The sequence below is a fragment of the Zea mays genome, chromosome 7, assembly GCF_902167145.1.
Source record: "Zea mays cultivar B73 chromosome 7, Zm-B73-REFERENCE-NAM-5.0, whole genome shotgun sequence".
In the NCBI taxonomy this organism is placed as follows: domain Eukaryota; kingdom Viridiplantae; phylum Streptophyta; class Magnoliopsida; order Poales; family Poaceae; genus Zea; species Zea mays.
Window position 1 is genome coordinate 175,497,023 of NC_050102.1, and position 12,610 is coordinate 175,509,632.

Below are 12,610 nucleotides of genomic sequence, written 5' to 3' on the forward strand. Positions count from 1 at the left end.
TGGAACGTCTGCACGTTTTTCAAAAACCGCGTAGAACGTCCGTTCTGGACGTTTAAACGATGTTAAAACGTCGGAACGTCCGTTCTAGACGTTTTCTCTGTTTTGTGGACGTTCTACGCGCCTGTGTACTAGTGGGCCTTAATGGGCCGCCTTTAGTCCTTTACCCACCCAGCCGGCCTGCTATCCACCGCCCAGGAGCAGCCAGAGGCTTGCGCGCGCGCCCAGCCGCCCAGACGCAGACGCTCCAGCCGCCAGACCGCCTAGACGCCGTCAGCCGCTCTCCACGCTCCAGGTATGTCGCCCCCTCCTCCATCCTCCCTCCTCCCTCCTCTCCCTCCTCCCTCCAGGTATGCTGTCGCTGTCGGCCGCCCTCCAGAATCCCTTGGCTGTAGTGCTGAATCCCTTGGCTGCTGATTCCCTTAGTATAACCAGTGTGTTAAACTTGAATCCCTTGGGCCTTGGCTGCTGATGTTCATAAACTGCTTAGTATAACCCAGCATCACAACCAGCAACGAATTTCAATTGCAAAGTGTGGGCTGTGTGGCAGTGAATTCCACTGTGGCTGTGTGACTGTGGGCTGATGTTCATTCCACTGTGTGTTGCACTGTTGCAGGCTAAAGTGTGGGCTGTGTGGCAGTGAATTTCAATTGCAATGGCAACAAATAGCGAGGCTAATGACTCCTATGACCCACTCAAAGATTAGTCACAATAGCTGTGTGTGCACTGTTTCTTTTTATGCTAATGCTATTTGGTTTGTGAATTCAACTTATGTATGAACTTATTCTATATTTGAAATTCTATGTCAAGTCTGAAAAGACGTTTCAACGTTCGTTTAAACGTTTAAACTTTGAAAAGTTGGTTCATAACGTTTTAACGTTTTACCGTTTTAATAACCATGCTTGTCACTTGTGTTCTTGGCTCTTGCAAACATTAGGTCGTTTCTGATACCACATTGGCGCAATGGACTACATGGTGTTTGAGGTTGTTGAATTGTATGGAGCAACAATAATTTGTCACACTAACAATAAAAGAAATGTTATTTGTTGGTTTTAAAAGTTTGTAATTGCTATAAAGTACCATAATTTGTATGGAGCACATCCAGTTTTTATTGATGCATGACTTTAGCAACCACTCCATATTTTGATCTATCTTTTTTTTATAAGTTTGAGTTCACGTGACTTATTTTAGAAACTTGAACTCACAAACTTTTTTTTATTTGGACTCTTTATGGTGGAATTATGTTATTCTATAATCTCTGTTTGTTCAGTCAGTCGTTGTGAACTCTCTTCTAATCGCTCACTTCATTGGTCGTCTTGTACCAAGACATATTGGATGGAAAAAACAACAACATTAGTTAGTCAAATCAAAAAATATTATGTGGAGAGTGGAGACAATTAATAAAAAATCTTGAGATCTTTTTAATGGATAGTTTATGTGGATATTGTTGTGAGCTGTCGTAACGCACGGACAACCGACTAGTACTATATTAGAGCACCAGTTTTCATGATTCCACGGTTTTTACCGTCGACGTGCTCTCTAATGTTTAAATAGTAAAAATACTAAAATTATACATAAATGAAGATTTAAGTCATAATTGTTCTGGCTCTAAACATACATTCACAACCACTTAGTCAACGAAACATAAATGTATTTATACTTTATATTCTATATTTAAATATAAATAGAAACATATCAATTTACGGATACTTGGCTAGTATATATAAGCCAAAAGATGTCCTACAACGAGTCAACGACTAGCATTTTCGATGGCACAAAACAAGAAAATTTTCTAATGGGCCAAGAAACTGGGCGAACTGGGTGGTGGTACAGCTTGGTCACATAAGTTGGGGCCCATTTATACTTCAGGCCTACTAATGCAACCCAACTGCCAAATCGCGCAGGCAAAGATGAACGGGCTAGATCGATCCACGCAACTTATATAAGAACCAATCGTCTGTCTTCTCTGCCCTCTCGTCCAAAACCCTAGCCCTTGCGCCGCCGCCTCCTCCGCCACCCAGCGCTCGAGCTCCTCGCGTCCTGCGAGCGCGCGCCGCAACGCCACCATGAAGGTAAGCTACTCCCGGCCTTTCCCGCGATAGGCGGTGTTTGTGGGAATCTAGTATCTGATCTGTGCGCACTTTCCAGTTCAACATCGCGAACCCTTCCACCGGGTGCCAAAAGAAGCTGGAAATCGATGACGACCAGAAGCTGTGAGTGTTTCGCGTCCTCCATCTGCTCTGTATTTTTTCGTTTCTCTTAGATCTGTGGGAGTGGTGTTTTGCTTCGAGCCCACTTTGTAGCTGATGGTGCCTTGATTGAGTATTTGAGGTCTAGTACTTAATGCATCAGTTTGTTCTATGTGGTTTTACCAACTTGTCCCTTGTCTCATTAAGCACTCTTCCTGCTTAGATTCATTTACTTAGGCTGCTTGCTGTTGCCCACTGGACCATCTAATACTTGCTATATCCATATATATTAGCTTTATTATCCGGATATAATATAATGCCTTGTATGGAATAGTAAACTAGCAATATAAAAACATACATGATTAGCATAGTCTTATGAGGTATTGGATTTTTAGATATACTCCATCCCCATTTTTTTGTTTCTTGAATGGATCGTTGCTGGTGTTTTTTTCGTGTCCAATGATTTAAATTAGGAAAGCAGCATCTTGATTTGCGTTAAATGTTGTTTAAATCGTGTTAAAATTCATTATTTGTTGAACTTAGGAGCAGGGAATTGTTTCATTGCCGTGTTTTAAATTGTGGTGAGAATTGATATTTCATATAGGGGCTTAGAGCAACTTAGTCCTTAGGGTAATAGTTTATTTCTAGAAATTATACTGACTTGATTCAAAATGGTTGTAGATCATTATGTTCTGTTTTATTTGTTTGAAAGTGCACTTTACTATCTAGCTTTTGAGTTAATGAAAATGTCTTCTGTGAAGTTATAATCTATTCCCTCTGTCCTCAAAGCATACTACTGTGTTAAACCATTTTGATTTTGGCTAGGTTTATATGAAATTTATCATTATTTCTGATACCAACTAAATGTCATTAGATCTGTCACTCTTTTCTATAAATTTCTTTACACTTTAGAAAGTTTCTCTAGAAATAGAGCTATAATTGTGTTTTTGTATGGACCGAGGTATCAAATAAACAGATGCTATTTCTTCTTGGTCTTCCTTGCTTAGTTTGCTGATAAACCTTTTGTATCAACTATAGGCGTGCCTTTTATGACCGAAGGATATCCCAGGAGGTCAGTGGTGATGCTCTGGGTGAGGTAAACTTTGGGGTGACTTATTTCTTGATCCATGACTCTTGCTGATTTCATACTTAAAAATATAGGTGTGATATGTTTCTTTGTTTTGCAGGAGTTCAAGGGTTATGTCTTCAAGATCATGGGTGGATGTGACAAGCAAGGCTTCCCAATGAAGCAAGGAGTTTTGACTTCTGGTCGTGTTCGTCTTCTGCTCCATAGGGGTATAGAGACTTCCTATGTCCAGTGTACTCTCAACACCATCTTTTACTCTGATTCTTATCTGAACATTCGATATCAATTCTGTAGGCACTCCCTGCTTCCGTGGTTATGGCAGGCGTAATGGTGAGCGCAGGAGGAAGTCTGTCCGTGGTTGCATCGTGAGCCAAGACCTATCTGTTATCAACTTGGTGATTGTGAAGAAGGGTGAGAATGATCTGCCTGGTCTGACTGACACTGAGAAGCCAAGGATGAGGGGTCCCAAGAGGGCCTCCAAGATCAGAAAGCTGTTCAACCTTAACAAGGATGATGATGTACGCAAGTACGTGAACACATACCGCAGGACATTCACTACCAAGAACGGTGAGCTTCCTTGCATCAAACTGCAGTTGAATTTCAATGTCTTGGTAAAGTAGACTTGACTTTGGTTGGGTTCGACAGTTTGTCTCCCAAGTGCTTGCATGCTTTGTCTTGGTTACTTACTCTTCTACTTGGTACTCTGCTTGTTATACGCTGGATGGGTTTCTTGACAATGAGCCACAGTTTTCTGAAGTTTTCGAACCACAACAAGCTAACCTGTATGTTTCCTTGGCAGGCAAGAAGGTCAGCAAGGCACCTAAGATCCAACGGCTTGTGACACCCTTGACCCTCCAGAGGAAGCGTGCTAGAATCGCTGACAAGAAGAAGAGGATAACTAAGAAGAAGTCTGAGGCTGCTGAGTACCAGAAGCTTCTTGCCCAGAGGCTGAAGGAACAGAGGGACCGCCGGAGCGAGAGCTTGGCCAAGAGGAGGTCCAAGCTTTCTGCCGCCGTCAAGGCTTCTGCTGCCACCTCTGCTTAAGAATATTCAGTGTTTTGGGATCTTTGTAAGGTCTATCTCGTTACAGCGAAAGTGCCTCTCTACTTAGATTTATGAGTAATTGTTGCTTTTTTGTATGAACATGGTAATGGCTTGTCGGGGTACCAGAGGTTTACTATGTTGGTTTATGCTGTGAACGTAAGCGAGCCATATTCTTTGGTATGCAGTCTGAACTATATGTTAACGTTTGGGATTTTTGTTAACATGAAGTATCCTGCTTGGTTGCCTTGATCCTTTTTGCTGTATGGTTCTATTGGGGCTTTGCTGCGATCTCTCTTCTCAATCCGAAGCTTGGCTGAAAAGTTGGCCTCAGCAGCTACTTATTATCTCCGGCATTGTTACCGTCTCATCTGTAAACAGTGTATCCATGTTATAGGAAATTTCTTAAGATCATTGAGTTGAAATTGCGTTGAATCAAGTAAACAAATAAGAAGATACGTACTTAAAACTTGTTTAAGCGTATCGTTTATTTTTATGATTTGTTTTATCACTTAAGGTTATTTAAGATGGACTTACTATTTTTATTAATATTTTAAATAAGTGGAAAGGCTTAGAAAAAGATCACAGCGTAGGGTTATATATTTGTGAATTGGTCGAACAGCTGGTAGCCTCTCTTTAGTGGACCCTGTAAAATAGAGAATGTAGCACTCTAGATAATAGAGTTAAGTTTGAAAAAAATGGGTATGATAGAAGACCCGTTGAAGATTGCCTAACACATTTAAACAAACAAAGCTAACCCCGTACTAGCCTAACTCAAACTGTTCCAGATTGACGGTCCTTATAGGAAATTTGACTCTACTATGTACTATTATTGCTTATAGGAAATTTCATAGCACCTTGAGTTGAAAATGGGGCCTCCTTTGGAACAAAGGATCATTTCCTGAATCCTACGTTTTTTATGTGTTTTGAACTAAATCTTGTGAAACTCATATACTATTTTTGTGAAATTCCTACATTCCAAAGGAGCATGGATTGATAAACAAGCAAGAAGTAAGATGTGTACAAGTGTAACAAAGGCTAGTTGATACGTACAAGTGTAACAAAGGCTAGTTCGAAAGTGAAATTTTTGTAGTTTCTAGGCAATAACATGATTGATTCTGTTTGGTTGCTTTCTTAAAAACTATGTTTTCAAAACCATAGTATTTTTTGAAAGGATTAGTGCAGGGTGGTCCTCAGTATTTTTTATTCAATGATTAAATATTTTTACAATTTTTGCTATGTACATGGGGTATTTACAAAGCATGCACCCATAGCCTCACATCTTCTGCTATCGTTTGCTTTATTATGAAACAGATAACAAGCATCTTCCTTCTGAACATCGCTAGACAACTGTGGGTCCTGGGTGGATTATTTTCAAAAATCTAGCCATTTCTACACTTCCATGTGCACCACAACATGAGCACCACCACGACTTCCACTCTACAGGCATTTGCAAGTTGTTGCATGGTGCACTGAACCGTAGTGTGAAGGTTCGAGGTGCGCGATGATGTTAATCCAATTATCTGCCAGCATCTCCTCGCAAAGTTACACCTAAGAAAGAGGTGAGCAATTGTTTCCTCTTTTTGTAAGATGCAATTTTCACATGTGTATGAGTCCAACTCCATGTTTCTCCTTCTAAGCATTGTTTTTGTATTCAGACGATTGTGAAGGAATAACTAAAAGAAGAGCTTATGCTTTAGCTGACACTTGGACCTCCACAATAATGCGAAGGTCAGCGAAGCGGGGGAAACCCTTGTTAACTGGAATTTGGTGAAGGCCTGTACAGACATAGGCATATGGAACATGTCCTCATGTTGCGTGATCCTCTTTGCTTTCATAACTGTAATGTTCTTGTTGATGGAATATGAAAAAAGCTCCGGGTATTATGAGAAAAGTGTTTTATTGTTCCATTCATCGTACCATATTCGAACAATACGACCATCTTGTATGTTTACTTTTGAAAACCCTTTGAAAGCATTCAGATTCTTCAACACATCTTTTCACTAGAAAGATCAAATCCTTTTTTAGAAGGGATCTTCCCTGCTCTAAGTGGGTATTCTAGATCAGGTTCACCCAGGGTATATCAAGCCTGTTGAAAAACTCATGTAAGTTTTTATCAACAGAGTATCATTGTGAGTGGAAAGCTGAAGGATGCGTAGGCCTCCTTAGTTTTTGGGTTTGCATGCCAAGGACCAGGACGCCTGTGGGGGTCGCATTGATGTTAGCGCCCCTCCATAAACAATGCTTCCTATATTTATGTATCTATTTGATAACATACCTCGGGAGACAAAGAGCACACATAAAGTAGGTAGGTAATGACGAGAACACTGAATTGACCATTTGCAATCTGCCTTCTTGTGATAAAAATATGGAGGTGGAGGACAACCTTTTTTCGATCTTTTGGACAAGAGGCAGAAAACCCTCCAGGGGGTCTGGTAAGACCCATGGGTAGTCCTAGACAGGTGAAAGGCAAAGTCCCAATTCAACACTAAAAAGTTCTAGCCAGGATCTCCATTTTTTGAGCTGGCACATTGATGGGGTAAATGTTGGACTTGTGATAATTGACACGTAGCCCTGTAGATTCTGTGAAAGAGTTCAAGACTGCTTTCAAGAAGAAAATTTGTTTCTGGCATGCTTCCAAAACCATTATGGTGTTGTCTGCGTACTATATAATAGGAAAATCTTGCCCACATCCTTGTTGAATAGGGAGCTTGAGAATGCCTAGATCTTTGGCCTTGTTGACTATTGATTGAAAGGGATCTGCAGCGAGCACAAAAAGGAGTGGAGAGAGTGGAACACCTTGTTTGACTCGTCTTCTGCACCAAAATGGTTTCCCACACACTCTATTAAGAAGCATTGCAGATGTATTGGACTTCATGACCATTTCCATCCACTTGAGCCACTTTGAACCGAAACCTTTGTGTTGCAGGATACTGTAGATGACCTCATGCTCGGTCTTGTCAAAAGCTTTTTCGATCTTGTCAAAAGCTTTTCCAAAATTCCTACTTTTCCTTCATGACTGGAGATATCCTGCCCTGAAGTGTTGCACAACGTCACAATTGTATTTTGCCTATGTTTAAAGTGGCATTGGCGTGGAAGAATTTGGTTCCCGCGTCACCACACGTGGCCCATTTAATGTCACATCTTTCTTTTCGGTAAGCCTTTTGTTGTTCCAACAGCGATTGAACACGTTGGGAGAGAAAGTTTCTAAAGATCCACTCCTAGGTTGTTAAGTCCCTTCGCTCCTCAATAAAATCAAACAACTAGATGATCAATTTGTTGTTCTCAATTGTGCTGTTGAGGTTCATCATGCTTTTCTACCACTCTTTAAGTGCTTTCCTTGTTCTCTTGAGTTTGGCCATGAGTTTTTTATTAGGTCCAACTGATGAATTGTTGCATATTAATCCAAGTGAAGGCTTGTCCTTTCAAGGGGATCTCGAGAACCTTGATCTAACTAATTAAAGCATTGAGCTCCATCATAAGCTAGATATTGCCACCTAGTTTATTACGATTCTTAGGCCTACGTATTAAGTTAAATTCTCCAAGGATAATACATGGCACATCCTAGGGTAACAAATGACTTGAAAACCATTGCAAGAAAACTAATTTTCCACTTATCGTACAAGGGGCATATATATTTGTGAGGACCTAGGGCTCATTCGTTAGGTAGGAGTGGAACTTTTTTGTTTGAGCATATTCATTCTCAAAAATCAATTCACTAGAAAATCTTGGGCAGAAAAAAGAATTTTGTCCAGATAACGATTGTACCACCAGAGGCCTCGATCGACAAATCAAAAAGAATTTTGTCATATTGTCTTGGGCAGAATTCCTAAGATAAACTTCATCAAAATATTCTCTCTTCGTTTCTTGTAAGCAAACAATGTCACATTTGGTTTCTTTGATTTTATTATGCAAAGAATTTCATTTTCCATTTCCATTGACCCCTCTGATATTGTGAGAGAGGATTTTCCAATCTCTGTTACGTCGTTCTTATGTGGATGCCATAAAGAAATAACATAAATTCAATAAAGTTGACATGTGCATAACACATGCCAAAGGAAGACTCATGCTGAAGCCAATAGAGAGAAATCAACAACAATATAAAGGAAAACCCCCATTGTTGGGTCCCATTAAGCTTAGAAGCAAGTGCATCATTTTTAAAGGTTCTAGGGCCCCAAGCGGCCCTAATAAAAGTGCAGAATCCCAAAATCTTCCACTCTCGCAAATCAAAATTACAACTTAAAGACATTTATATAGCAATCAAAAGTAGTTCCCAAAAGAAGTTGTTTCCAAAACAGCAACAACAAAATGATGATGCGAGCACATGGCTCTACATATCACCTAGGCTCTTAGGGCCCATGCGAGATGTCATTTTTGTCGTTGCCTTGCCCAACATCATTGCTTGACTTTTAAACCTATTATTGGGAGTGTCTGAAGTACCAACAAGAAGTTCATCTGGTGCAACTTTGCAGAACTCCTCTCCTAGTTTCTTGATCACTTTCGGGGAGATGGTGGGGGACAATATCTCTGCAAATGATACAACACCCACTTTGGTTCATGTAGTGCTTGAAACAAGCAGATTTTTTTTCTTGAGCCTGAGACTCCTCCTTACTTTTGTGTCTACTATTGTTGTTTTCTTTTGGTTTTTCTTGGTAGAAAGGTCCACCTCCCCATTCTGCTCCACTGTAACAGATAAAGACTGACATTTTTTTGGACAGGTACAATGGGACTGTTTATGAGCCTGGTTCTAGGAAGGTTTAACAACTTCTGATGTCATGAACTTTATTGCCCATTCAAAGGACCGAGGCTTCAGAAGAAGATCCATAAAGGAAGACACCCAACTTTTTTGACACTAGCACCATACTGTCAGTTTCAAACCCAACAAAGTGTGAGGTCCACATGTGAAGCCTTTTTCTTGCCATGTGCTCTTCCAGGTCCGGATCCAACATGTAGGTATCAAGACTCTACATGAAACCCATGTTCGGGTGGTACTCCATAAATTCCTGGTTTGCTGCCTGCAAAGGTTGATTATCCCCCATATCCTACAACATATCAACATCATTTGGCCCCAAGTTTATAACTGGGGGATGGCCTCCAATGCCAATGCAACAGGTATGTCCAAATTTTTATCATTAAACTATGGTAACTGAAAGTCACATAAGGGGGGGTGGATAGGCGGAAACTGAAATTTACAAACTTAAAGCACAACTACAAGCCGGGGTTAGCGTTAGAAATAAATCCGAGTACAAAAAGGAGGGGAAAATAAATCAACCAAAGAAATAGAGCAGATGACACGGTGATTTGTTTTACCGAGGTTCGGTTCCAAAGAACCTAGTCCCCGTTGAGGTGGTCACAAAGACCAGATCTCTTTCAACCCTTTCCCTCTCTCAAACGGTCACCTAGACCGAGTGAGCTCTCTCCTTAATCAAATGGGTCACTAAGACCCCCACAAGGACCACTACAAACTTAGTGTCTCTTGCTTTGATTACAAGTGTCTGAGAATAAGATGGGAAAAGAAGAAAGCACGATTGCAAACACCAAGCGACAAGACCGACAGATAACACACGGATCACTCTCTCTCTCAAGTCACTAATCACTAATGATCACTTGTCTAAATTGTGGAACTTGGAGAGATTGGAAGCTTTGATTGTGTCTTTGAATGGATTGCTAGCTCTTGTATTGAATGTGGAAGATTGGAATGCTTGGATGTGTTGAATGGAGGTGGTTGGGGTTGTATTTATAGCCCTCAACCACTTCCTAGCCGTTGCTCCTTTTCAGCCGACCGCAAACGGTCCGCGCCCCTGGTCTGGACGGTCCGCCCCTGCACATCAACGGCTGAAATCGCAACGGTCAGCAGTAACGGCTATATCAACGGCTATATAGCATTTAATGCGTCGTCAGATGTCAGATAAAGGCAGTCGCGGACGGTCCGGTCGTGCACCCCGGACGGTCCGCGAGGACGCTATAATTCATTTTACCGAACCCATCACCTTCAGGTTTTTCGGTTCTGTGCTGACCGGACGGTCCGCGCCTGAGGCCGGACGGTCCGCGCTTGGTCTCGGACGGTGCTTGCTTTTCCATCGGACGGTCCGTAGTGTAGACGTGTGTTCTTGTAGTGTTCCTATCCGAGGGTGTCGCGGACGGTCCACCGCAAGGGCCCAGATGGTCCGCGCTTAGGTGATTTTCCAAAAATCTTCTCCTGCCCGGAATAATCTACGGTATTCTGGATAGTTGACTTTAGAATAGTTGTAGATGAACTTATGCACCTGTGAAGTGATCAACTAGGCAAACTGGTTAGTCTACAAGGTTTGTGATGGTCGTCAAACACCAAAATGGATTATAGAAAATGTTGAGACTATTTCCCTTTCAATCTCCCCCTTTTTGGTGATTGATGCCAACACAAACCAAAGCAAATACAAAGTGTAGAAATGTAACTAGTTTGCATCTTGACAGATGTGCATAAGTTATTTTGAAATGAAAGCATTTCTAAGCAGATAAGTTTGATGTGATAATTTTAACATTTTGGACCACATTTGCACCACTTGTTTGTTTTTGCAAATTCTTTTGAAAAATCTTTTCATAATCTTTTTGCAAATAGTCAAAGGTATAGGAATAAGATTTTTAGGAAGCATTTTTAGGTTTTGAAATTTCTTCCCCTGTTTCAAATGCTTTTCCTTTGACTAGAACAAAACTCCCCCTGAATAAAATTATCCTCTTAGTGTTCAAGAGGGTTTTAGATACTAATTTCAAGCTGGACTTATGAATTTGAAATATATCAGAAATAAGATACCAATTGAAAGACTTCTATCTAAAATAAGATACCAATTGAAAAACTTCTTTAAAAACTTTTGAAATTGGTGGTGGTGCGGTTCTTTTGCTTTGGGCTAATACTTTCTCCCCCTTTGGCATTAATCGCAAAAAACGGAGTCTTTTGAGAGCCCTTATACTTTCTCCCCTAATGGTACATATAAATATGAGTGAAGATTATACCAAAGTGAGGAGAGGTATGGAGTGACGGCGAAGGGTAAAGAATACCGATAGAGTGGAGTGGAAGCCTTGTCTTCGTCGAAGACTCCATTTCCCTTTCAATCTATAACTTATCATGAAAATATACTTGAAAACATAGAAGTCATAGCAAATGAAAGAGATATGATCAAAGGTATATAAATGAGCTATGTGTGCAAAGTGTCAATCAAAGTTCCGAGAATCAAGTATATTTAGCTCATGCCTAAGTTTGGTAAAGGTTTTCTCATCTAATGGTTTGGTAAAGATATCGGCTAATTGTTCTTTGGTGCTAGCATAAGCAATCTCGATATCCCCCTTTGTTGGTGATCTCTCAAAAAGTGATACCAAATGGCTATGTGCTTAGTGCGGCTGTATTCAACGGGATTATCCGCCATGTGGATTGGACTCTCATTGTCACATAGGAGAGGGACTTTGCTCAATTTGTAGCCATAGTCCCTGAGGGTTTGCCTCATCCAAATAATTGCGCACAACAGTGACCTACGGCAATACATTCGGCTTCGGCGGTAGAAAGAGCTACTGAATTTTATTTCTTTGAAGACACAAAAGAGTAATGTTCACAAAAATGAGCGACACGAGATCGAGTTGTTACCCCCTTATGAATGTCGTTGAGGATGGAGTTCACGAGGTGATCTCGTTGTATCACTTGATGGACTCTTGGATGTGGCGGTCTTTGACCCTGATCATCTTCCTTGTCTTGATCTACTTCATCTCCCCCTTGATCGTTGTCCTCCTCTTGAGGTGGCTCATCTTCTTGATCTTCATTTACAACATCTTGAGCTTGATCCTCATCTTGGGTTGGTGGAGATGCTAGATTGGAAGATGATGGTTGATCTTGTGCTTATGGAGGCTCTTCGGATTCTTTAGGACACACATCCCCAATGGACATGTTCCTTAGCACGACGCACGGAGCCTCTTCATCATCTAGCTCATCAAGATCAACTTGCTCCACTTGGGAGCCATTAGTCTCATCAAACACAATGTCACAAGAAACCTCAACTAATCTAGTGGATTTGTTGAAGACTCTATATGCCCTTGTGTTTGAGTCATAACCAAGTAAAAAGCCTTCTACAACCTTAGGAGCAAATTTAGATTTTCTACCTCTTTTAACAAGAATAAAACATTTGCTACCAAAGACTCTAAAATATGAAACATTGGGCTTTTTACCGGTTAGGAGTTCATACGATGTCTTCTTGAGGATTCGGTGAAGGTAGAGCCGGTTGATGGAGTAGCAGGCGGTGTTAATCGCCTCAGCCCAAAACCGGTCCAGAGT

General features: G+C 41.0%; 1 protein-coding gene across 1 annotated transcript; it reads left to right on the forward strand.

Annotated features, from left to right (window-relative positions):
* The first annotated feature begins 1,912 nt into the window (after nt 1–1,912).
* On the forward strand, nt 1,913–4,536 carry LOC103633434 (40S ribosomal protein S6-like). Its single transcript, NM_001301661.2, has 6 exons — nt 1,913–2,069; nt 2,146–2,210; nt 3,225–3,282; nt 3,374–3,482; nt 3,568–3,840; nt 4,073–4,536. Exons 1-6 carry the CDS (start codon nt 2,064–2,066, stop codon nt 4,315–4,317), a joined length of 756 nt encoding a protein of 251 aa, NP_001288590.1. The 5' UTR covers nt 1,913–2,063; the 3' UTR covers nt 4,318–4,536.
* The last annotated feature ends 8,074 nt before the right edge of the window (nt 4,537–12,610 follow it).

Excerpts from the sequence above, each read along its gene's own strand:
- LOC103633434 (NM_001301661.2), top strand. Across the intron at positions 2,211-3,224 it reads ATCGATGACGACCAGAAGCT|GCGTGCCTTTTATGACCGAA; the intron begins GTGAGTGTTTCG and ends TATCAACTATAG. Across the intron at positions 3,841-4,072 it reads GACATTCACTACCAAGAACG|GCAAGAAGGTCAGCAAGGCA; the intron begins GTGAGCTTCCTT and ends TTTCCTTGGCAG.